Source organism: Nerophis ophidion, linkage group LG21 (assembly GCF_033978795.1).
Source record: "Nerophis ophidion isolate RoL-2023_Sa linkage group LG21, RoL_Noph_v1.0, whole genome shotgun sequence".
Taxonomy (NCBI): Eukaryota; Metazoa; Chordata; class Actinopteri; order Syngnathiformes; family Syngnathidae; genus Nerophis; species Nerophis ophidion.
In genome coordinates, this window is record NC_084631.1 from 10,713,675 (window position 1) to 10,741,174 (window position 27,500).

Here is a 27,500-nt window from a genome sequence, read left to right on the forward strand (position 1 = left end):
AGATCCTCTAAATAAAAGGAGAACTAGGGTGTTAAGAGGGTCAAGTGTCAAAGATCCTCTATATAACAGGAGAACTAGGGTGTTAAGAGGGTCAAGTCTCAAAGATCCTCTATATAACAGGAGAACTAGGGTGTTTTGGGTTTCAAGTGTCAAAGATCCTCTATATGACAGGAGAACTAGGGTGTTTTGGGGGCCAAGTGTCAAAGATCCTCTATATGACAGGAGAACTAGGGTGTTTTGGGGGCCAAGTGTCAAAGATCCTCTATATAACAGGAGAACTTGGGTGTTTTGGGGGCCAAGTGTCAAGGATCCTCTATATAACAGGAGAACTAGGGTGTTTTGGGGGCCAAGTGTCAAGGATCCTCTATATAACAGGAGAACTAGGGTGTTTTGGGGGCCAAGTGTCAAGGATCCTCTATATAACAGGAGAACTAGGGTGTTTTGGGGGCCAAGTGTCAAGGATCCTCTATATAACAGGAGAACTAGGGTGTTTTGAGGGCCAAGTGTCAAAGATCCTCTATATAACAGGAGAACTAGGGTGTTTTGGGGTTCAAGTGTCAAAGATCCTCTATATAACAGGAGAACTAGGGTGTTTTGGGGGCCAAGTGTCAAGGATCCTCTATATAACAGGAGAACTAGGGTGTTTTGGGGGCCAAGAGTCAAAGATCCTCTAAATAACAGGAGAACTAGGGTGTTAAGAGGGTCAAGTGTCAAAGATCCTCTATATAACAGGAGAACTAGGGTGTTAAGAGGGTCAAGTGTCAAAGATCCTCTATATAACAGGAGAACTAGGGTGTTTTGGGGTTCAAGTGTCAAAGATCCTCTATATAACAGGAGAACTAGGGTGTTTTGGGGGCCAAGAGTCAAAGATCCTCTATATAACAGGAGAACTAGGGTGTTTTGGGGGCCAAGTGTCAAAGACCCTCTATATAACAGGAGAACTAGGGTGTTAAGAGGGTCAAGTGTCAAGGATCCTCTATATAACAGGAGAACTAGGGTGTTTTGGGGGCCAAGAGTCAAAGATCCTCTAAATAACAGGAGAACTAGGGTGTTAAGAGGGTCAAGTGTCAAAGATCCTCTATATAACAGGAGAACTAGGGTGTTAAGAGGGTCAAGTGTCAAAGATCCTCTATATAACAGGAGAACTAGGGTGTTTTGGGGTTCAAGTGTCAAAGATCCTCTATATAACAGGAGAACTAGGGTGTTTTGGGGGCCAAGAGTCAAAGATCCTCTATATAACAGGAGAACTAGGGTGTTTTGGGGGCCAAGTGTCAAAGATCCTCTATATAACAGGAGAACTAGGGTGTTAAGAGGGTCAAGTGTCAAAGATCCTCTATATAACAGGAGAACTAGGGTGTTAAGAGGGTCAAGTGTCAAAGATCCTCTATATAACAGGAGAACTAGGGTGTTTTGGGGTTCAAGTGTCAAAGATCCTCTATATAACAGGAGAACTAGGGTGTTTTGGGGGCCAAGAGTCAAAGATCCTCTAAATAAAAGGAGAACTAGGGTGTTAAGAGGGTCAAGTGTCAAAGATCCTCTATATAACAGGAGAACTAGGGTGTTAAGAGGGTCAAGTCTCAAAGATCCTCTATATAACAGGAGAACTAGGGTGTTTTGGGTTTCAAGTGTCAAAGATCCTCTATATGACAGGAGAACTAGGGTGTTTTGGGGGCCAAGTGTCAAAGATCCTCTATATAACAGGAGAACCAGGGTGTTTTGGGGGCCAAGTGTCAAAGATCCTCTATATAACAGGAGAACTAGGGTGTTTTGGGGGCCAAGTGTCAAGGATCCTCTATATAACAGGAGAACTAGGGTGTTTTGGGGGCCAAGTGTCAAGGATCCTCTATATAACAGGAGAACTAGGGTGTTTTGGGGCCAAGTGTCAAGGATCCTCTATATAACAGGAGAACTAGGGTGTTTTGGGGGCCAAGTGTCAGGGATCCTCTATATGACAGGAGAACTAGGGTGTTTTGAGGGTCAAGTGTCAAAGATCCTCTATATAACAGGAGAACTAGGGTGTTTTGGGGGTCAAGTGTCAAAGATCCTCTATATAACAGGAGAACTAGGGTGTTTTGGGGGCCAAGTGTCAAAGATCCTCTATATGACAGGAGAACTAGGGTGTTTTGGGGGCCAAGTGTCAAAGATCCTCTATATGACAGGAGAACTAGGGTGTTTTGGGGGCCAAGTGTCAAAGATCCTCTATATAACAGGAGAACTAGGGTGTTTTGGGGGCCAAGTGTCAAAGATCCTCTATATAACAGGAGAACCAGGGTGTTTTGGGGGCCAAGTGTCAAAGATCCTCTATATAACAGGAGAACTAGGGTGTTTTGGGGGCCAAGCGTCAAAGATCCTCTATATAACAGGAGAACTAGGGTGTTTTGGGGGCCAAGTGTCAAAGATCCTCTATATAACAGGACAACTAGGGTGTTTTGAGGGCCAAGTGTCAAAGATCCTCTATATAACAGGAGAACTAGGGTGTTTTGGGGGCCAAGTGTCAAAGATCCTCTATATAACAGGAGAACTAGGGTGTTTTGGGGGCCAAGTGTCAAAGATCCTCTATATAACAGGAGAACTAGGGTGTTTTGGGGGCCAAGTGTCAAAGATCCTCTATATAACAGGAGAGATAGGGTGTTTTGAGGAACAAGTGTCAAAGATCCTCTATATAACAGGAGAACTAGGGTGTTTTGGGGGCCAAGTGTCAAAGATCCTCTATATAACAGGAGAACTAGTGTGTTTAGGGGGACAAGTGTCAAAGATCCTCTATATAACAGGAGAACTAGGGTGTTTTGGGGGCCAAGAGTCAAAGATCCTCTATATAACAGGAGAACTAGGGTGTTAAGAGGGTCAAGTGTCAAAGATCCTCTATATAACAGGACAACTAGGGTGTTTTGGGGTTCAAGTGTCAAAGATCCTCTATATAACAGGAGAACTAGGGTGTTTTGGGGGCCAAGAGTCAAAGATCCTCTAAATAACAGGAGAACTAGGGTGTTAAGAGGGTCAAGTGTCAAAGATCCTCTATATAACAGGAGAACTAGGGTGTTAAGAGGGTCAAGTCTCAAAGATCCTCTATATAACAGGAGAACTAGGGTGTTTTGGGGTTCAAGTGTCAAAGATCCTCTATATGACAGGAGAACTACGGTGTTTTGGGGGCCAAGTGTCAAAGATCCTCTATATGACAGGAGAACTAGGGTGTTTTGGGGGCCAAGTGTCAAAGATCCTCTATATAACAGGAGAACTAGGGTGTTTTGGGGGCCAAGTGTCAAGGATCCTCTATATAACAGGAGAACTAGGGTGTTTTGGGGTTCAAGTGTCAAAGATCCTCTATATGACAGGAGAACTACGGTGTTTTGGGGGCCAAGTGTCAAAGATCCTCTATATGACAGGAGAACTAGGGTGTTTTGGGGGCCAAGTGTCAAAGATCCTCTATATAACAGGAGAACTAGGGTGTTTTGGGGGCCAAGAGTCAAAGATCCTCTAAATAACAGGAGAACTAGGGTGTTAAGAGGGTCAAGTCTCAAAGATCCTCTATATAACAGGAGAACTAGGGTGTTTTGGGGTTCAAGTGTCAAAGATCCTCTATATAACAGGAGAGACAGGGTGTGTTGAGGGCCAAGTGTCAAGGATCCTCTATATAACAGGAGAGATAGGGTGTTTTGGGGGCCAAGTGTCAAAGATCCTCTATATAACAGGAGAACTAGGGTGTTTTGAGGGCCAAGTGTCAAAGATCCTCCATATAACAGGAGAACTAGGGTGTTTTGGGGGCCAAGTGTCAAAGATCCTCTATATAACAGGAGAACTTGGGTGTTTTGGGGGCCAAGTGTCAAAGATCCTCTATATGACAGGAGAACTAGGGTGTTTTGGGGGCCAAGTGTCAAAGATCCTATATATGACAGGAGAACTAGGGTGTTTAGGGGGCCAAGTGTCAAAGATCCTCTATATAACAGGAGAACTAGGGTGTTTTGGGGGTTAAGTGTCAAAGATCCTCTATATAACAGGAGAACTAGAGTGTTTTGAGGGTCAAGTGTCAAAGATCCTCTATATAACAGGAGAACTAGGGTGTTTTGGGGGCCAAGAGTCAAAGATCCTCTAAATAAAAGGAGAACTAGGGTGTTAAGAGGGTCAAGTGTCAAAGATCCTCTATATAACAGGAGAACTAGGGTGTTAAGAGGGTCAAGTCTCAAAGATCATCTATATAACAGGAGAACTAGGGTGTTTTGGGTTTCAAGTGTCAAAGATCCTCTATATGACAGGAGAACTAGGGTGTTTTGGGGGCCAAGTGTCAAAGATCCTCTATATGACAGGAGAACCAGGGTGTTTTGGGGGCCAAGTGTCAAAGATCCTCTATATAACAGGAGAACTAGGGTGTTTTGGGGGCCAAGTGTCAAGGATCCTCTATATAACAGGAGAACTAGGGTGTTTTGGGGGCCAAGTGTCAAGGATCCTCTATATAACAGGAGAACTAGGGTGTTTTGGGGGCCAAGTGTCAAGGATCCTCTATATAACAGGAGAACTAGGGTGTTTTGGGGGCCAAGTGTCAGGGATCCTCTATATGACAGGAGAACTAGGGTGTTTTGAGGGTCAAGTGTCAAAGATCCTCTATATAACAGGAGAACTAGGGTGTTTTGGGGGTCAAGTGTCAAAGATCCTCTATATAACAGGAGAACTAGGGTGTTTTGGGGGCCAAGTGTCAAAGATCCTCTATATGACAGGAGAACTAGGGTGTTTTGGGGGCCAAGTGTCAAAGATCCTCTATATGACAGGAGAACTAGGGTGTTTTGGGGGCCAAGTGTCAAAGATCCTCTATATAACAGGAGAACTAGGGTGTTTTGGGGGCCAAGTGTCAAAGATCCTCTATATAACAGGAGAACCAGGGTGTTTTGGGGGCCAAGTGTCAAAGATCCTCTATATAACAGGAGAACTAGGGTGTTTTGGGGGCCAAGCGTCAAAGATCCTCTATATAACAGGAGAACTAGGGTGTTTTGGGGGCCAAGTGTCAAAGATCCTCTATATAACAGGACAACTAGGGTGTTTTGAGGGCCAAGTGTCAAAGATCCTCTATATAACAGGAGAACTAGGGTGTTTTGGGGGCCAAGTGTCAAAGATCCTCTATATAACAGGAGAACTAGGGTGTTTTGGGGGCCAAGTGTCAAAGATCCTCGATATAACAGGAGAACTAGGGTGTTTTGGGGGCCAAGTGTCAAAGATCCTCTATATAACAGGAGAGATAGGGTGTTTTGAGGAACAAGTGTCAAAGATCCTCTATATAACAGGAGAACTAGGGTGTTTTGGGGGCCAAGTGTCAAAGATCCTCTATATAACAGGATAGATAGGTTGTTTTGAGGGCCAAGTGTCAAAGATCTTCTATATAACAGGAGAACTAGGGTGTTTTGGGGGCCAAGTGTCAAAGATCCTCTATATAACAGGAGAACTAGTGTGTTTAGGGGGACAAGTGTCAAAGATCCTCTATATAACAGGAGAACTAGGGTGTTTTGGGGGCCAAGAGTCAAAGATCCTCTAAATAACAGGAGAACTAGGGTGTTAAGAGGGTCAAGTGTCAAAGATCCTCTATATAACAGGAGAACTAGGGTGTTAAGAGGGTCAAGTGTCAAAGATCCTCTATATAACAGGAGAACTAGGGTGTTTTGGGGTTCAAGTGTCAAAGATCCTCTATATAACAGGAGAACTAGGGTGTTTTGGGGGCCAAGAGTCAAAGATCCTCTAAATAACAGGAGAACTAGGGTGTTAAGAGGGTCAAGTGTCAAAGATCCTCTATATAACAGGAGAACTAGGGTGTTTTGGGGGCCAAGCGTCAAAGATCCTCTATATAACAGGAGAACTAGGGTGTTTTGGGGGCCAAGTGTCAAAGATCCTCTATATAACAGGACAACTAGGGTGTTTTGAGGGCCAAGTGTCAAAGATCCTCTATATAACAGGAGAACTAGGGTGTTTTGGGGGCCAAGTGTCAAAGATCCTCTATATAACAGGAGAACTAGGGTGTTTTGGGGGCCAAGTGTCAAAGATCCTCGATATAACAGGAGAACTAGGGTGTTTTGGGGGCCAAGTGTCAAAGATCCTCTATATAACAGGAGAGATAGGGTGTTTTGAGGAACAAGTGTCAAAGATCCTCTATATAACAGGAGAACTAGGGTGTTTTGGGGGCCAAGTGTCAAAGATCCTCTATATAACAGGATAGATAGGTTGTTTTGAGGGCCAAGTGTCAAAGATCTTCTATATAACAGGAGAACTAGGGTGTTTTGGGGGCCAAGTGTCAAAGATCCTCTATATAACAGGAGAACTAGTGTGTTTAGGGGGACAAGTGTCAAAGATCCTCTATATAACAGGAGAACTAGGGTGTTTTGGGGGCCAAGAGTCAAAGATCCTCTAAATAACAGGAGAACTAGGGTGTTAAGAGGGTCAAGTGTCAAAGATCCTCTATATAACAGGAGAACTAGGGTGTTAAGAGGGTCAAGTGTCAAAGATCCTCTATATAACAGGAGAACTAGGGTGTTTTGGGGTTCAAGTGTCAAAGATCCTCTATATAACAGGAGAACTAGGGTGTTTTGGGGGCCAAGAGTCAAAGATCCTCTAAATAACAGGAGAACTAGGGTGTTAAGAGGGTCAAGTGTCAAAGATCCTCTATATAACAGGAGAACTAGGGTGTTAAGAGGGTCAAGTCTCAAAGATCCTCTATATAACAGGAGAACTAGGGTGTTTTGGGGTTCAAGTGTCAAAGATCCTCTATATGACAGGAGAACTACGGTGTTTTGGGGGCCAAGTGTCAAAGATCCTCTATATGACAGGAGAACTAGGGTGTTTTGGGGGCCAAGTGTCAAAGATCCTCTATATAACAGGAGAACTAGGGTGTTTTGGGGGCCAAGTGTCAAGGATCCTCTATATAACAGGAGAACTAGGGTGTTTTGGGGGCCAAGAGTCAAAGATCCTCTAAATAACAGGAGAACTAGGGTGTTAAGAGGGTCAAGTCTCAAAGATCCTCTATATAATAGGAGAACTAAGGTGTTTTGGGGTTCAAGTGTCAAAGATCCTCTATATAACAGGAGAGACAGGGTGTGTTGAGGGCCAAGTGTCAAGGATCCTCTATATAACAGGAGAGATAGGGTGTTTTGGGGGCCAAGTGTCAAAGATCCTCTATATAACAGGAGAACTAGGGTGTTTTGAGGGCCAAGTGTCAAAGATCCTCTATATAACAGGAGAACTAGGGTGTTTTGGGGGCCAAGTGTCAAAGATCCTCTATATAACAGGAGAACTTGGGTGTTTTGGGGGCCAAGTGTCAAAGATCCTCTATATGACAGGAGAACTAGGGTGTTTTGGGGGCCAAGTGTCAAAGATCCTATATATGACAGGAGAACTAGGGTGTTTAGGGGGCCAAGTGTCAAAGATCCTCTATATAACAGGAGAACTAGGGTGTTTTGGGGGTTAAGTGTCAAAGATCCTCTATATAACAGGAGAACTAGAGTGTTTTGAGGGTCAAATGTCAAAGATCCTCTATATAACAGGAGAACTAGGGTGCTTTGAGGGCCAAGTGTCAAAGATCCTCTATATAACAGGAGAGACAGGGTGTGTTGAGGGCCAAGTGTCAAAGATCCTCTATATAACAGGAGAACTAGGGTGTTTTGGGGGCCAAGTGTCAAGGATCCTCTATATAACAGGAGAACTAGGGTGTTTTGAGGGTCAAGTGTCAAATATCCTCTATATGACAGGAGAACTAGGGTGTTTTGGGGGCCAAGTGTCAAGGATCCTCTATATAACAGGAGAACTAGGGTGTTTTGGGGGCCAAGAGTCAAAGATCCTCTATATGACAGGAGAACTAGGGTGTTTTGGGGGCCAAGTGTCAAAGATCCTCTAAATAACAGGAGAACTAGGGTGCTTTGAGGGCCAAGTGTCAAAGATCCTCTATATAACAGGAGAGACAGGGTGTGTTGAGGGCCAAGTGTCAAGGGTCCTCTATATAATAGGAGAACTAGGGTGTTTTGGGGGTTAAGTGTCAAAGATCCTCTATATAACAGGAGAACTAGGGTGTTTTGGGGGCCAAGTGTCAAGGATCCTCTATATAACAGGAGAACTAGGGTGTTTTGGGGGCCAAGTGTCAAGGATCCTCTATATAACAGGAGAACTAGGGTGTTTTGAGGGTCAAGTGTCAAAGATCCTCTATATTACAGGAGAACTAGGGTGTTTTGGGGGTCAAGTGTCAAAGATCCTCTATATAACAGGAGAGATAGGGTGTTTTGAGGGCCAAGTGTCAAAGATCCTCTATATACAGGAGAGATAGGGTGTTTTGAGGGCCAAGTGTCAAAGATCCTCTATATAACAGGAGAACTAGGGTGTTTTGGGGGCCAAGTGTCAAAGATCCTCTATATGACAGGAGAACTAGGGTGTTTTGGGGGCCAAGTGTCAAAGATCCTCTATATGACAGGAGAACTAGGGTGTTTTGGGGGCCAAGTGTCAAAGATCCTCTATATAACAGGAGAACCAGGGTGTTTTGGGGGCCAAGTGTCAAAGATCCTCTATATAACAGGAGAACCAGGGTGTTTTGGGGGCCAAGTGTCAAAGATCCTCTATATAACAGGACAACTAGGGTGTTTTGAGGGCCAAGTGTCAAAGATCCTCTATATAACAGGAGAACTAGGGTGTTTTGGGGGCCAAGTGTCAAAGATCCTCTATATAACAGGAGAACTAGGGTGTTTTGGGGGCCAAGTGTCAAAGATCCTCTATATAACAGGAGAACTAGGGTGTTTTGGGGGCCAAGTGTCAAAGATCCTCTATATAACAGGAGAGATAGGGTGTTTTGAGGGCCAAGTGTCAAAGATCCTCTATATTACAGGAGAACTAGGGTGTTTTGGGGGCCAAGTGTCAAAGATCCTCTATATAACAGGATAGATAGGTTGTTTTGAGGGCCAAGTGTCAAAGATCCTCTATATGACAGGAGAACCAGGGTGTTTTGGGGGCCAAGTGTCAAAGATCCTCTATATAACAGGAGAACTAGTGTGTTTAGGGGGACAAGTGTCAAAGATCCTCTATATAACAGGAGAGATAGGGTGTTTTGAGGGCCAAGTGTCAAAGATCCTCTATATAACAGGAGAACTAGGGTGTTTTGGGGGCCAAGTGTCAAAGATCCTCTATATAACAGGAGAACTAGGGTGTTTTGGGGGCCAAGTGTCAAAGATCCTCTATATAACAGGAGAACTAGGGTGTTTTGGTGGCCAAGCGTCAAGGATCCTCTATATAACAGGAGAACTAGGGTGTTTTGGGGGCCAAGTGTCAAAGATCCTCTATATAACAGGAGAACTAGGGTGTTTTGAGGGCCAAGTGTCAAAGATCCTCTATATAACAGGAGAACTAGGGGGTTTTGGGGGCCAAGTGTCAAAGATCCTCTATATAACAGGAGAACTAGGGTGTTTTGGGGGCCAAGTGTCAAAGATCCTCTGTATAACAGGAGAACTAGTGTGTTTTGGGGGCCAAGTGTCAAAGATCCTCTATATAACAGGAGAGATAGGGTGTTTTGAGGGCCAAGTGTCAAAGATCCTCTATATAACAGGAGAACTAGGGTGTTTTGGGGGCCAAGTGTCAAAGATCCTCTATATAACAGGATAGATAGGTTGTTTTGAGGGCCAAGTGTCAAAGATCCTCTATATAACAGGAGAACTAGGGTGTTTTGGGGGCCAAGTGTCAAAGATCCTCTATATAACAGGAGAACTAGGGTGTATTGGGGGTTAAGTGTCAAAGATAAATGATAAATAAATGGGTTGTACTTGTATAGCGCTTTTCTACCTTCAAGGTACTCAAAGCGCTTTGACACTACTTCCACATTTACCCATTCACACACACATTCACACACTGATGGAGGGAGCTGCCATGCAAGGCGCCAACCAGCACCCATCAGGAGCAAGGGTGAAGTGTCTTGCTCAGGACACAACGGACGTGACGAGGTTGGTTCTAGGTGGGATTTGAACCAGTGACCCTCGGGTTGCGCACGGCCACTCTCCCACTGCGCCACGCCGTCCCTAAAGATCCTCTATATAACAGGAGAACTAGGGTGTTTTGAGGGCCAAGTGTCAAGGATCCTCTATATAACAGGAGAACTAGGGTGTTTTGGGGGTTAAGTGTCAAGGATCCTCTATATAACAGGAGAACTAGGGTGTTTTGAGGGCCAAGTGTCAAAGATCCTCTATATGACAGGAGAACTAGGGTGTTTTGGGGGCCAAGTGTCAAAGATCCTCTATATAACAGGATAGATAGGTTGTTTTGAGGGCCAAGTGTCAAAGATCCTCTATATATCAGGAGAACTAGGGTGTTTTGGGGGCCAAGTGTCAAAGATCCTCTATATAACAGGAGAGATAGGGTGTTTTGGGGGCCAAGTGTCAAAGATCCTCTATATAACAGGAGAACTAGGGTGTTTTGGGGGTCAAGTGTCAAAGATCCTCTATATAACAGGAGAACTAGGGTGTTTTGGGGGTTAAGTGTCAAAGATCCTCTATATACAGGAGAGATAGGGTGTTTTGAGGGCCAAGTGTCAAAGATCCTCTATATAACAGGGGACTAGGGTGTTTTGGGGGTCAAGTGTCAAAGATCCTCTATATAACAGGAGAACTAGTGTGTTTTGGGGGCCAAGTGTCAAAGATCCTCTATATACAGGAGAGATAGGGTGTTTTGAGGGCCAAGTGTCAAAGATCCTCTATATAACAGGAGAACTAGGGTGTTTTGGGGGTCAAGTGTCAAAGATCCTCTATATACAGGAGAGATAGGGTGTTTTGAGGGCTAAGTGTCAAAGATCCTCTATATAACAGGAGAACTAGGGTGTTTTGGGGGTCAAGTGTCAAAGATCCTCTATATAACAGGAGAACTAGGGTGTTTTGGGGGTCAAGTGTCAAAGATCCTCTATATAACAGGAGAACTAGTGTGTTTTGGGGGCCAAGTGTCAAAGATCCTCTATATAACAGGAGAGATAGGGTGTTTTGAGGGCCAAGTGTCAAAGATCCTCTATATAACAGGAGAACTAGGGTGTTTTGGGGGCCAAGAGTCAAAGATCCTCTAAATAACAGGAGAACTAGGGTGTTTTGGGGGCCAAGTGTCAAAGATCCTCTATATAACAGGAGAACTAGGGTGTTTTGGGGGTCAAGTGTCAAAGATCCTCTATATAACAGGAGAACTAGTGTGTTTTGGGGGCTAAGTGTCAAAGATCCTCTATATACAGGAGAGATAGGGTGTTTTGAGGGCCAAGTGTCAAAGATCCTCTATATAATAGGAGAACTAGGGTGTTTTGGGGGTCAAGTGTCAAAGATCCTCTATATAACAGGAGAACTAGTGTGTTTTGGGGGCCAAGTGTCAAAGATCCTCTATATACAGGAGAGATAGGGTGTTTTGAGGGCCAAGTGTCAAAGATCCTCTATATAACAGGAGAACTAGGGTGTTTTGGGGGTCAAGTGTCAAAGATCCTCTATATACAGGAGAGATAGGGTGTTTTGAGGGCCAAGTGTCAAAGATCCTCTATATATCAGGAGAACTAGTGTGTTTTGAGGGCCAAGTGTCAAAGATCCTCTATGTGTTGTTCTAAGTTGTGAGTCAAACAGTCCTGACGTAAACCTCCATGTCATCGTTGTGACCACACTGATGGCAGCGATGTGTGCGTCAAGCGGGACAAAAGGCCGAGAAGGCCGAGCGCGTCCAGCCGGGGGACGTGGACGCCGGCGCCCGTCTCATAATGGCCTCATTGACAAGTCACTACTTACGTGTGCACGCTTGCCTCATTCCAGCCTCGGCACCAGAGTCCTGCTCCTCGCTCACTCGCTCGCCCGCCTTCAAGTCCTTTCTTCTTCTGACACGCTCCGGGTGTTTGGGTCCTGCAGGAGAGAGGACAGGTAGTGGTCGTCATGGCAACATACGGACCAGAGTACGAAGCTTATTGTTTGTCATATTAACATTTTAGCATTAGCTTAACAAACATTCATTGGTGTAAAAACCTCGCCACAAAGACGTCATGTGAGTTGGCGTAAAACATTGGTGTCAAACCCCAGGCTCGGGGGCCACATCTGGTCCGCCACATCAATTTATTTGGTCCACAAAAGCCCGGAAATAATGTTTCAATAAAAGTAGTTGATCTTTTTTGAAAATGTCAATTAATGTCAAGGAATATGGCAATCATTATGTCTATCAATTTATCCATGAATACGTCATTAATGTCTATAAAGATGTCCATGAAAATGTCAATATACCATTAATGTCCATCAATATGTCAATCAATGTATCCATGAATATGTCCATGAATGTCCATGAATATATCAATAAATATGTCAATCAATTTGTCCATGACTATGTACATTAATACAGTATTTCATCAATGTCCATACATATAAATCCATTAGTTGTCCATGAATATGTCTATCAATTTGTCCATGAATACATCATTAATGTCCATGAATATGTCAATCAATGTATTCATGAATAAGTCCATGAATATATAAATAAATATGTCAATCAATTTGGCCATGAATATGTCCATTATTTGTCCATAATGCCCATGAATATGTCAATGATGTCATTAATGTCCAAGAATATATCAATAAATATGTCAATCAATTTGTCCATGAATATGTCCATTAATGTCAATGACTATGTACATTAATACAGTATGTTATTAATGTCCATACATATATCCATTATTTGTCCATGAATATGTGCATGAATATATTAAATAAATAAATAAATGGGTTGTACTTGTATAGCGCTTTTCTACCTTCAAGGTACTCAAAGCGCTTTGACACTACTTCCACATTTACCCATTCACACACACATTCACACACTGATGGAGAGAGCTGCCATGCAAGGCGCCAACCAGCACCCATCAGGAGCAAGGGTGAAGTGTCTTGCTCAGGACACACCGGACGTGACGAGGTTGGTACTTGGTGGGATTTGAACCAGGGCCCCTCGGGTTGCGCACGGCCACTCTCCCACTGCGCCACGCCTATTAATATATATGTCAATCAATTTGTCCATGAATATGTCCATTAATGTCCAAAACTATGTCAATGATATGTCATTAATGTTCATTAATATATGAATAAATATGTCAATCAATTTGTCCATGAATACGTCATTAATGTCCATGAATATGTCAATCAATGTTTTCATGAATAAGTCCATGAATATATACATAAATATGTCAATCAATTTGTGCATGAATATGTCAATTAATGCCCATGAATATGTACATTAATACAGTATGTCATTAATGTCCATACATATATCCATTATTTGCCCATGAATATGTACATAAATATATTCATATATATGTCAATCAATTTGTCCATGAATACGTCATTAATGTCCATGAATATGTCAATCACTGAATATGTCCATGAATGTCGATGAATGTCCATGAATTCATCAATAAATATGTCAATGAATTTTACCATGAATATGTACATTAATACAGTATGTCATCAATGTCCATACATATATATCCATTTTTTGTCCATAAATATGTACATGAATATATTCATAAATATGTCAATCAATTTGTCCATGAATATGTCCATTAATGTCAATGAATATGTCAAACATTATGTCTATCAATTTATCCGTAAATACGTCATTAATGTCCATGAAAATGTCAATATAATGTCATTAATGTCCATGAATATATCAAAAAGTATGTCAATCAAGTTGTCCATAAATACATCATTAATGTCCATGAATATATCAATAAACACATGTATGTCAATCAATTTGTCCACGAATACATCATTAAAGTCCATGACTATATCAATAAATACATGTATGTCAATCAATTTGTCCATGAATACATCATTAATGTCCATGAATATGTCAATCAATGTATTCATGAATAAGTCCATGAATATATCAATAAATATGTCAATCAATTTGTGCATGAATGTGTCCATTAATGTCCATGAATATGTACATTAATAAAGTATGTCATCAATGTCCATACATATATATCCATTATATGTCCATGAATATGAACATGAATATATTCATAAATATATCAATACATTTGTCCATGAATATGTCCATTAATGTCCATGACTATGTCGATCATTATGTCTATCAATTTATCCATAAATACGTCATTAATGTCCATGAATATGTCCATGAAAATGTCAATATAATGTCATTAATGTCCATGAATATATCAATATAATGTCATTAATGTCCATGAATATATCAATAAGTGTCAATCAATTTGTCCATGAATACGTCATTAATGCCCATGAATATGTCCATGAAAATGTCAATCAATTTGTCCATGAATACATCACTGTCCATGAATATGTCAATCAATGTATTCATGAATAAGTCCATGAATATAAAAATAAAAATGTCAATCAATTTGTCCATGAAAATGTCCATTAATGTCCATGAATATGTCAATCATTATGTCTATCAATTTATCCATAAATACATCATTAATGTCCATGAATATGTCAATGATATGTCATTAATGTCCATGAATATATCAATGAATATGTCAATCAATTTGTCCATGAATACGTCATTAATTCCCATGAATGTCGATGAATGTCCACGGATATATCAATAAATATGTCAATCAATTTATCCATGAATACGTCCACTAATGTCCATGACTTTGTACATTAATACAGTATGTCATTAATGTCCATACATATATATCCATTATTTGTCCATGAATATATACATAAATATGTCAATCAATTTGTCCATGAATATGTCCATTAATGTCCATGAATATGTCAATCAATGTATTCATAAATAAGTCAATGAATATATCAATAAATATGTCAGTCAATTTGTCCATGAATATGTCCATGACTATGTACATTAATACAGTATGTCATTAATGTCCATACATATATATCCATTATTTGTCCATGAATATGTACATAAATATTAGGGCTGCGAATCTTTGGGTGTCCCATGATTCGATTCAATATCGATTCTTGGGGTCGCGATTCGATTGTATATCGATTTTTTTCGATTAAACGCGATTCTCGATTCAAAAATGATATTTTTCCGATTCAAAACGGTTCTGTATTCATTCAATACATAGGATTTCAGCAGGATCTACTCCAGTCTGCTGACATGCAAGCAAAGTAGTAGATTTGTTTAAAAAAGCTTTTATAATGAATATGTCCAATAATGTCAATGAATATGTCCAATAATATATCCATGAATATTCACATGAATATGTTTACAAATATTGCCATGATTATGTCTCTTGTTGCCCATGAATATGTCCATTAATTAGGGTCCTTTGGGACAGGAAGTATCAATGGGCCAAAGGACCCTATTGAAACTGTAGCGTTTTATTATGATTATTCCGACGCCTCTTTGAACTATAAATTGACCCCCTGAACATTCTTCAAGACTCACCAAATTTCACAAACTCATCTGAACTGGCGAAAATTGCCATCTAATAAAAAAAACAAACCCCAAAAATTAAAAATGCGCTCTAGCGCCCCCTAGGAAAAAAAAAAACAGACTGCTTGTAACTTCCGTTAGCAATGTCGTACAGACATGAAACAAAAACCTCTATATAGGGCTGACTTAGACCTAGATTTCATAATTTTACCTTCTAGGGCAAAAAACAACAAAAATTTTGCAAAAATCCCTTCAAAGCAAAATTTTCGCGAAAAATGCTGTTTTTGCCTCTTTGCGCTGCAATTTGACCCCCTTAAAATGCTTCAAAACTCACCAAATTTGGCACAATCTTCAGGACTGGCAATAATTGCAATCTACTACAAAAACCAAACCCCCAAAACTCAATATTGCGCTCTAGCGCAATTTTTTTAATAAAACACAGAAAAAAACTGCTCCTAGGAAGAAAACAGACAAAACTGCTTGTAACTTCCGGTAGGAATGTCGGAAAGACATGAAACAAAAACCTCTATGTAGGTCTCACTTAGACCTACATTTTAATAGTTGACATCCTTCAACAAAAATCAACGGGAAGTTGGCAATTACCCCTTCAAAACAAAAGTTTTGTAAAAACCCATCACCTTTCTTCAAACATTATCTCCTCTGAGAGTGTTTGTCGTTTGGGCTTCAAACTCGCACAGGAGAGAGTTTGAACCTTTCTGATTAAAAGTTATCGAATGAGTTTTGTTTACTGCTACCGTTTTGATTTTATGACCATTCAAAGAACCACTGCGCTGCTGTTGTCTCAAGATGGCTGCTTAAAAGCAGGAAGCACTAGCGTGCCCACACAATGCAGAGAAGGTAGGTACACTAGACAAAAGTATTGGGACACTTAGGACTACCACTGGACAAAAGTATTGGGACACTTAGGACTACCACTGGGCAAAAGTATTGGGACACTTGGGACTAACACTGGACAAAAGTATTGGGACACTTAGGACTAACACTGGACAAAAGTATTGGAACTCTTAGGACTAACACTAGGCAAAAGTATTGGGACACTTAGGACTAACAGTAGACAATGACAATGTGAAATGGAATTAATTATTTTTTTGTCCTCAAAAATTCTACACACAATACCCTGTAATAATAGTAGGTACTATCCATGCATTTTCTAACGCTTATCCGGGTTTGGGTCGCGGGGGCAGCAGCCAAAGGCGGACCCGACCAACGCTGCTTGCAGCTTTAATTTGTCTTTAAATCTGTCAATGAAGGTGTCTAAAAATGTCCATGAATATATCTATTATTGTCCATGATTATGTTAATGAATTTGTCTATTAATGTCAATGATAATGTCCAATGATATATCCATGAATATGTTTAAAAATATTTCCAGGAATATGTCTATTGTTGTCCATTAGTATCTCCATTGATGTCATTGAATATGTCCATTAATTGGTCTTTGAATATGTGTATAAATATGTCCATTAATGTCAATAATATGTCCATTAATGCCCATTAATTTGTCTATGAATATGTCCAAAAATGTCCATGATTATGGCCATGAATAAATGTATTATTTTCCATGATTATGTCCTTGGATGTCTATGAATATGTCCATGAAAATGTCCGTACATATTTAATGAATGAATATGTCCTTGAATGTGTCTAAAAATGTCCATGATTATGGCCATGAATATATCTATTATTGTCCATTATTATGTTAATGAATTTGTCTATTAATGTCAATGATAATGTCCAATGATATATCCATGAATATGTTTAAAAATATTTCCATGAATATGTCTATTGTTGTCCATTAGTATCTCCATTGATGTCATTGAATATGTCCATTAATTGGTCTTTGAATATTTATACACATGAATATGTGTATAAATATGTCCATTAATGTCAATAATATGTCCATTAATGCCCATTAATTTGTCTATGAATATGTCCAAAAATGTCCATGATTATGGCCACGAATAAATGTATTATTTTCCATGAATATGTCCATGATTATGTCCTTGGATGTCTATGAATATGTCCATGAAAATGTCCGTACATAATTTAATGAATGAATATGTCCTTGAATGTGTCTAAAAATGTCCATGATTATGGCCATGAATATATCTAGTATTGTCCATGATTATGTTGATTAATTTGTCTATTAATGTCTGATATATCCATGAATATGTTTAAAAATATTTCCATGAATATGTCTATTGTCGTCCATTAGTATCTCCATTGATGTCATTGAATATGTCCATTAATTGGTCTTTGAATATGTCCATGAATATGTGTATAAATATGTCCATTAATGTCAATAATATGTCCATTAATGCCCATTAATTTGTCTATGAATATGTCCAAAAATGTCCTTGATTATGGCCATGAATAAATGTATTATTTTCCATGAATATGTCCATGATTATGTCCTTGGATGTCTATGAATATGTCCATGAAAATGTCCATACATAATTTAATGAATGAATATGTCCTTGAATGTGTCTAAAAATGTCCATGATTATGGCCATGAATATATCTATTATTGTCCATGATTATGTTGATGAATTTGTCTATTAATGTCTGATATATCCATGAATATGTTTAAAAATATTTCCATGAATATGTCCATGATTATGTCCTTGGATGTCTATGAATATGTCCATGAAAATGTCCATACATAATTTCATGAATGAATATGTCCTTGAATATGTCTATTAATGCCCATGAATAAGTACATGAATGTTTCCATGAATATGTCCATGAAAGTGTGTATGAATATGCCCGGGGAACAAGCTTTATCAGTATCATGCTTTAAAAAAAATTTACACTACAAAAGGTGCTCATTGTAGCGCAACAAAGTATTGTATTCATATTTGTCCAGTATTTTAAAGTCTTTTATATAATTATGTTCCTGAATTACCGTTGCTGATTAATTCAATGTATTAATATTTATTGAGTTTATTTCGACACAAGTTTAGTATCTAATAGTTCAAGTCGGTCACCAAATGTCTGCAGCTTGAATACTTTTTTGTATTTATGTCACGAAAATGGATGCACTTTAAATCTCGGCCTGAAAATTAAATGTTTATAGTTATTTTTTGTTGTAAATTAAAATTAAAAGGGACCTACTAAGAAAAAACAATTAGTACCTGTTTGTGTGTATTCAATGTTAATAATGATCTGCAGAGGCATACTTATAACAGTTTTATAGGCAAATGGTATCATTTATAGTCATGATGGAGAGTGGGCGCGATATAATTTCTTTTTTCCGGGAGAAGCATGAATGCAATCTGACTACATTTCATCATTCAATGCTATAAAAAACAACAACTCACTACTGTTAGTCAAATGAGTCATCTTCAGCTCAGGAACCTTGTTAAAAAAAAAAAAGAAAACTGCCTGAGTTGGTCCAATACACATTTTACTTGAAAAGTTTTTTAGGGAGTTTTAGAACGGAGAATGGGCTGAAGTATCTAAAGGACGAAGCATTCTCTCTATCATGATTTTGTCCACCGAGGTTGCCATGTCTTGACACGTATCGAAACTGAAAGTTAACTTCCTCTTTCATTCTCCCTCCAGGATGGTACTTCGTGACACCATTAATAATAAAATAAATGTGTGAAAGAGTGCAGAACTGAGGCCAAAGTTAGTACTTTCTAAGGCAGGGGTGTCAAACTCAAATACAGAGTGGGCCAACATTTTAAACGGAACAAAGCCGCGGGCCAAGGTTGAACAAATTAACCTTTTAATAGGGACCCAAACAAGTTTCGCATTAAATATTTAACAAGCAAGGCTTTTATAACTTTAGTGACATGCAAAATCCAGTTTCAAATAATAATAATAATAATAATTAAAAAAATATCAATTGCATATCAAATAAAATTTAAATAAAAATGTAATGCCTTTTTCTCTATTTTCAATGTTCTGAGGTAAATATAAATTTTTCTCCACAGGCTAATAATAAATTTGAAAGTAAAATAACAATAATGACTGAACAAAACATTCAAGCCTTGAAGTAGCAAGAGAAAATGCATGAATAAAACGTTAATTATTGGTCAGTTAGCTGGAAGTTTCCAGGAAGAGTTAGTGCTGCAAGGGGTTCTGGGTATTTGTTCTGTTGTGTTATGGTGCGGATGTTCACCCGATATGTGTTTGTCATTCTTGTTTGGTGTGGGTTCACAGTGTGGCGCATATTTGTAACAGTGTTAAAGGTATTTGTACGGCGCCAGCGCCCCTTACAAAAAAGGTGAGATACAGGTAAACAAGTGGGGGGGGGGGGGGAATGGGAGAAAAAAATTGAAGATTAAAATAAAATGAAATATAATTGGCCCTAGTGTGTGAATGTGAGTGTGAATGTTGTCTGTCTATCTGTGTTGGCCCTGCGATGAGGTGGCGACTTGTCCAGGGTGTACCCCACCTTCTGCCTGATTGTAGCTGAGATAGGCGCCAGCGCCCCCCGCAACCCCAAAAGGGAATAAGCGGTAGAAAATGGATGGATGGATAATTAAAAAATCGGTCCAAGCCTGGGCCCTGGAGAGGGGGTCCAGACTGAGGCCAAGGGGGAAAAAAAAACAACAACAACTCATAGCCATAGTACACATCCCTCTCACATGTGTGTAAGAGGCAAACATCAAACATCAAAGAAGACAAAGGACATTAAAGCCTGGGGCGGCATAGCTCGGTTGGTAGAGTGGCCGTGCTAGCAACCTGAGGGTTCCAGGTTCGATTCCCGCTTCCGCCATCCTAGTCACTGCCGTTGTGTCCTTGGGCAAGACACTTTACACACCTGCCCCCAGTTCCACCCACACTGGTTTCAATGGTACTTAGATATTGGGTGTCACTTTGTAAGCTTTGAGTCACTAGAGAAAAGCGCTATATAAATATAATTATCTGAGAGCCATACGTAGTCATCAAAAGAGCCACATCTGGCTCTAGAGCCATAGTTTATTTATTCCTTCAGGAGAGTTCCTTCAGGAAAATTAAAATTTTCAGCACAATCCCATTCAAGATCAGACAAACGTTACAGGGAGACAGAACAGGATCGCTGACGGGTCTGCCGGCTTCCAGCGCCCCTTACAAAAAAGGTGAGATACAGGTAAACAAGTGGGGGGGAATGGGAGAAAAAAATAGAAGATTAAAATAAAATGAAATATGATTAAAAAATCGGTCTAAGCCTGGGCCCTGGAGAGGGGGTCCAGACTGAGGCCAAGGGGAAAAAAACACCCAAACTGGTTTAAATGTAACTTAGATATTGGGTTTCACTATGTAAAGCGCTTTGAGTCACTAGAGAAAAGCGCTATATAAATATAATTCACTTCACTTCACTAGCCATAGTACACATCCCTCTCACATGTGTGTAAGAGGCAAACATCAAACATCAAAGAAGACAAAGGACATTAAAGCCTGGGGCGGCATAGCTCGGTTGGTAGAGCGGCCGTGCCAGCAACTTGAGGGTTGCAGGTTCGATTCCCGCTTCCGCCATCCTAGTCACTGCCGTTGTGTCCTTGGGCAATACACTTAACCCACCTGCTCCCAGTGCCACCCACACTGGTTTAAATGTAACGTAGATATCGGGTTTCACTATGTAAAGCGCTTTGAGTCACTTGAGAAAAGCGCTATATAAATATAATTCACTTCACTTCACTAAAGACATGAAAGCAGAGGATACAACCAGCCATGAATAAAAACTATTGCTATGAATTGCATTATTACGGTGTTGTTGTGTATTGCTTTGTTGGATTGATTAATAAAACTAAATAAAAAAATTAATTAAAAATGTTTTCAAATTTTCATTATGGGGTATTGTTTGTAGAATTTTGAGGACAAAAAATAGAATCATTAGGAATAAGGTCGTAAGATCCCAAAATATGACAAAGGTGAATATCTGCGCCGTAGGGGCCACCGTGCAGAACACAAACCCTAGGGGGCGTCGCGGTTGAAACCAAGCCAAACAAAGGCTGAAGATGTGTTGCTATGATATGCTGCTATATGCCGCTATGAATGCCGCCATTGTGTCAACAATGGATCCTTAACAACGGACACGCATCCCCGTGGGCCGCCAGCTATGTGAGCCTCCTCTTCCTGGCGCTCCTTTGTCTTCACTCACGCTCAGACAGAAGAAGAAGAGGAGCCAAGAAGAACATTGACATTGTGAAGGGTCTTTAAAAAAAAAAGGGGGGGGGGGGGCGGGGGTTCACATGTCAATGAGGACTTTGTGGCCTGCTCGTTGTGAGCGGACCCGCTCCCACAGGAACACGCGTGCTCACAGTCGCCACTCTGACGCATGAAACCCCCCCCCAAAAAAAACACTCTGAGGAGCAGATGGTCTTTAAAGCCTGACCACTCCACGGCGCCCTTCTATACACACACACACACACACACACACACACACACACACACACACACACACACACACACACACGCACACACACACACACACACACACACACGCACGCACACGCACGCACACACACGCACACACACGTTCTCGTACTTCTTACCTTCTTGAGACCCCCGAAAAATGTCTACCTCTTTAGGACCACCCTTTATCGATTTATAAATATGTGTATTTACAACATTGATAATGTATACAGTGGGGCAAAAAAAGTATTTTAAAATGATGACAGAGGTCTGTAATATTCATCATAGGTACACTTCAACTGTGAGAGACAGAATGTGAAAAAAAAATCCAGGAATTGACATTGTAGGAATTTTAAAGATTTTTTTTGTAAATGATGGTGGAAAATAAGTATTTGGTCAACCATTCAAAGCTCTCTCTGATGGCTCAAAATCTCACGATGCATGGCCCCATTCATTCTTTCCTTAACACGGATCAGTCGTCCTGTCCCCTTAGCGGAAAAACAGCCCCAAAGCATGATGTTTCCACCCCCATGCTTCACAGTAGGTGTGGTGTTCTTGGGATGCAACTCAGTATTCTTCTTCCTCCAAACACGACAAGTTGAGTTCATACCAAAATGGATACATGGATGATACAGCAGAGGATTGGGAGAATGTCATGTGGTCAGATGAAACCGAAATATAACTTTTTGGTATAAACTCAACTGGTCGTGTTTGGAGGAAGAAGAATACTGAGTTGCATCCCAAGAACACCACACCTACTGTGAAGCATGGGGGTGGAAACATCATGCTTTGGGGCTGTTTTCCTGCTAAGGGGACAGGACGATTGATCCGTGTTAAGGAAAGAATGAATGGGGCCATGTATCGTGAGATTTTGAGCCAAAACCTCTTTCCATCAGTGAGAGCTTTGAATGGTTCACCAAATACTTATTTTCCTCCATAATTTACAAATAAATTATTTAAAAATCCTACAATGTGAATTCCTGGATATTTTTTTTTCACATTCTGTCTCTCACAGTTGAAGTGTACCTATGATGAAAATTACAGACCTCTGTCATCATTTTAAGTGGGAGAACTTGCACAATCGGTGGCTGACTAAATACTTTTTTGCCCCACTGTATATACATTGCGTTTAGTAAAAAAAATTATTTTTTGTTTGTTTGTAGTTGTTCTTTAATCTTCATGATTTACTTCACATTATTACACTATGTGTCTATATAAAAAAAATTTAAATATATTTTTTATTTACTTAAATGTCTTATACACACTTGTTATGACATATGTTAGCCAGAGGGGGAGCACCTTTAAAAGCGACACACAGTCTATTTGAAAATAAAATCCCTCCTTTTTGGGACTACCCTAACTGTGATATATTTGACCACTAGGGGTGCTAATGACACATCCTCTATTAGATGCAATGGTTTTCTGTATTGGGACCATGATTTATGTCCTAACTTGGGAAGTCCTTTTTTATCATATATTGCTGCCTTTGCACCTGTCAATGTTTACTTTTGTATGCACATGAAATCAACAAAAAATCCTGACTTTGGAGCAATGTTCACAGACTCTATTATTTGGCTCTCTATTAGATGCAATGCTTTTCCGTATTGGGACCTTGATTTATGTCCTAACTTGGGAAGTCCTTTTTTTATCATATATCGCTGCCTTCGCAACTGTCAATGTTTACTTTTGTATGCACATGAAATCAACAAAAAAATCTGACTTTGGAGCAATGTTCACAGACTCTATTTTTTGGCTCTCTATTAGAAGCAATGGTTTTCCGTATTGGGACCATGATTTATGTCCTAACTTGGGAAGTCCTTTTTTATCATATATTGCTGCCTTTGCACCTTTTAATGTTTACTTTGGTATGCACATTAAATCAACAAAAAATCCTGACTTTGGAGCAATGTTCACAGACTCTGTTATTTAGCTCTCTATTAGATGCAATGCTTTTCCGAATTGGGACCATGATTTATGTCCTAACTTGGGAAGTCCTTTTTTTATCATATATCGCTGCCTTTGCACCTGTCAATGTTTACTTTTGTATGCACATGAAATCAACAAAAAAATCTGACTTTGGAGCAATGTTCACAGACATTATTATTTGGCTCTCTATTAGATGCAATGCTTTTCCGTATTGGGACCATAATTTATGTCCTAACTTGGGAAGTCCTTTTTTATCATACATTGCTGCCTTTGCACCTGTCAATGTTTACTTTTGTATGCACGTGAAATCAACAAAAAATCCTGACTTTGGAGCAATGTTCACAGACTCTATTATTTGCAATGCTTTTCCGTATTGGGACCACGATTTATGTCCTAACTTGGGAAGTCCTTCTTTATCATATATTGCTGCCTTTGAACCTGTCAATGTTTACTTTTGTATGCACATGAAATCAACACAAAATCCAGACTTTGGAGCAATGTTCACAGACATTATTATTTGGTTCTCTATTAGATGCAATGCTTTTCCGTATTGGGACCATGATTTATGTCCTAACTTGGGAAGTCCTTTTTTATCATATATTGCTGCCTTTGCACCTGTCAATGTTTACTTTTGTATGCACATGAAATCAACAAAAAATCCTGACTTTGGAGCAATGTTCACAGACTCTGTTATTTAGCTCTCTATTAGATGCAATGCTTTTCCGTATTGGGACCATGATTTATGTCCTAACTTGGGAAGTCCTTCTTTATCATATATCGCTGTCTTTGCACCTGTCAATGTTTACTTTTGTATGCACATGAAATCAACAAAAAATCCAGACTTTGGAGCAATGTTCACAGACATTATTATTTGGCTCTCTATTAGATGCAATGCTTTTCCGTATTGGGACCATGATTTATGTCCTAACTTGGGAAGTCCTTTTTTATCATATATTGCTGCCTTTGCACCTGTCAATGTTTACTTTTGTATGCACATGAAATCAACCAAAAATCCTGACTTTGGAGCAATGTTCACAGACTCTATTATTTGGCTCTCTATTAGATGCAATGCTTTTCCGTACTGGGACCATGATTTATGTCCTAACTTGGGAAGTCCTTTTTTATCATATATTGCTGCCTTTGCACCTGTCAATGTTTACTTTTGTATGCACATGAAATCAACAAAAAATCCTGACTTTGGAGCAATGTTCACAGACTCTATTATTTGGCTCTCTATTAGATGCAAAGGTTTTCATTATTGGGACCTAACTTGTTCACACCTCCTCATATGGACGCTACTTTTCCTTGCTGATGTCTCAAGAAGGGTAGAAATACAACAACACGTAAACACACACGCACACAAACGTAAACACACACTAGACACATGCACCCACGCACACTCGTACACTTGGAATATTAGTACACGTGGTGGAATATTACACAAGTACACATGGAATAATAGTACAAATGGAATATTATACTAGTACACATTAAATATTATACTTGTAGTAATGGAATATTATACTAGTACGCGTGGAAAAACTACACAAGTAAACATAAAATATACTAGTACTGATGGAATATTATACTAGTACACATGGTATATTATACTACTATATACATATATACACTAGTATACCAGTAAATATAGCCTATTATACTAGTACACACGGAAAATTATACTAGTAAACAGGAAGTATTACACAAGTACTTATGGAATACTATACTAGAACACATGGAAAATTATACTAGTACAGATGAAATATTATACTAGTACACAGGGAAAATGATACTGGTAAACATAAAATAGTATATTAGTACTAATGGAATATTACACTACGACACATGGAATAATATACTAGTATACATGGAATATTATACTAGTAAATACATGTACAAAAGCATTCCAGTAAATAGAAATTATTATACAAGTACACAAGGAAAACTATAATGTAAACATGAAATATTATATTAGTACCTATGGAATATTATACTATTAAACATGGAATATTAGTACACATGGAATATTATACAAGTACACATGGAAAATTATACTAGTAAACATGAAATACTATACTAGTACCGATGAAATATTATACTAGTACTCATGGAAAATTAAACTAGTACACCTGGAATATTATACTAGTACATAAATATACAATAGTATACTAGTAAATACAGAATATTATACTACTACACACGGAAAATTATAGTAGTAAACAGGAAATATATTAGTACTTATGGAATATTATACGGGTACACATGGAATATTATACTAGTACACATTGAAAAACTACACGAGTAAACATAAAATATACTAGTACACATGGTATATTATACTAGTATATACATATATACACTAGTATAACAGTAAATATAGACTATTATACTAGTACACACGGAAAATTATACTAGTAAACAGGAAGTATTACACAAGTACTTATGGAATACTATACTAGAACACATGGAAAATTATACTAGTACAGATGAAATATTATACTAGTACACATGGAAAATGATACTGGTAAACATAAAATAGTATATTAGTACTAATGGAATATTACACTACGACACATGGAATAATATACTAGTATACATGGAATATTATACTAGTAAATACATGTACAAAAGCATTCCAGTAAATACAAAATATTATACAAGTACACAAGGAAAACTATAATGTAAACATGACATATTATATTAGTACCCATGGAATATTATACTATTAAACATGGAATATTAGAACACATGGAATATTATACTAGTACTCATGGAAAATTAAACTAGTTAACCTGGAATATTATACTAGTACATAAATATACAATAGTATACTAGTAAATACAGAATATTATACTACTACACACGGAAAATTATAGTAGTAAACATGAAATATATTAGTACTTATGGAATATTATACGGGTACACATGGAATATTATACTAGTACATACATGTATAATAGTATTCCAGTAAATACAAAATGTTATACCAGTACTTATGAAATATTATAGTAGTACTTACAGAATATACTAGTACATACATATAGAATAGTATACTAGTAAATACAAAATATGATAATAGTACAGACGAAAAAAATTATACTAATAAACATGAAATATTATATTAGTACTTATGGAGTATTATACTAGTACACATGGAATATTATACAAGTACACATGGAATATTATACTAGTAAACATGGAATAATATACTAGTACACATGAAATATACTAGAACCTATGGAATATTATACTAGTACACATGGAATATTATACAAACCCCGTTTCCATACAACTTGGGAAATTGCGTTAGATGTAAATATAAACGGAATACAATGATTTGCAAATCCTTTTCAACCCATATTCAGTTGAATGCACTACAAAGACAAGATATTTGATGTTCAAACTCAAACTTTTTTTTTTTTTTGCAAATAATAATTAACTTAAAATTTCCTGGCTGCAACACGTGCCAAAGTAGTTGGGAAAGGGCATGTTCACCACCGTGTTACATCACCTTTTCTTTTGACAACACTCAATAAACATTTGGGGACTGAGGAAAACTAATTGTTGAAGCTTTGAAAGTGGAATTCTTTCCCATTCTTGTTTTATGTAGAGCTTCAGTCGTTCAACAGTCCGGGTTCTCCGCTGTCCTATTTTACGCTTCGTAATGTGCCACACATTTTCGATGGGAGATAGGTCTGGACTTCAGGCGGGCCAGGAAAGTACCCGCACTCTTTTACTACGAAGCCACCCTGTTGTAACACGTGGCTTGGCATTGTCTTGCTGAAATAAGCAGGGGCGTCCATGATAACGTTGCTTGGATGACAACATATGTT

The 27,500-nt window shown here is 39.0% G+C and overlaps 1 protein-coding gene across 10 annotated transcripts in view; it reads right to left on the reverse strand.

Annotated features, from left to right (window-relative positions):
- mag (myelin associated glycoprotein) overlaps positions 1–27,500 on the reverse strand; it is an 88,209-nt gene that overhangs the window by 40,545 nt on the left and 20,164 nt on the right. For all 10 annotated transcript variants that reach the window (XM_061881886.1, XM_061881887.1, XM_061881888.1 and 7 more), the window contains one exon: positions 11,745–11,855. In XM_061881886.1, coding sequence (XP_061737870.1) covers positions 11,745–11,763 — 19 coding nt within the window. In that variant the 5' untranslated portion in view covers positions 11,764–11,855. The remainder of the gene's footprint in view (positions 1–11,744; positions 11,856–27,500) is intronic.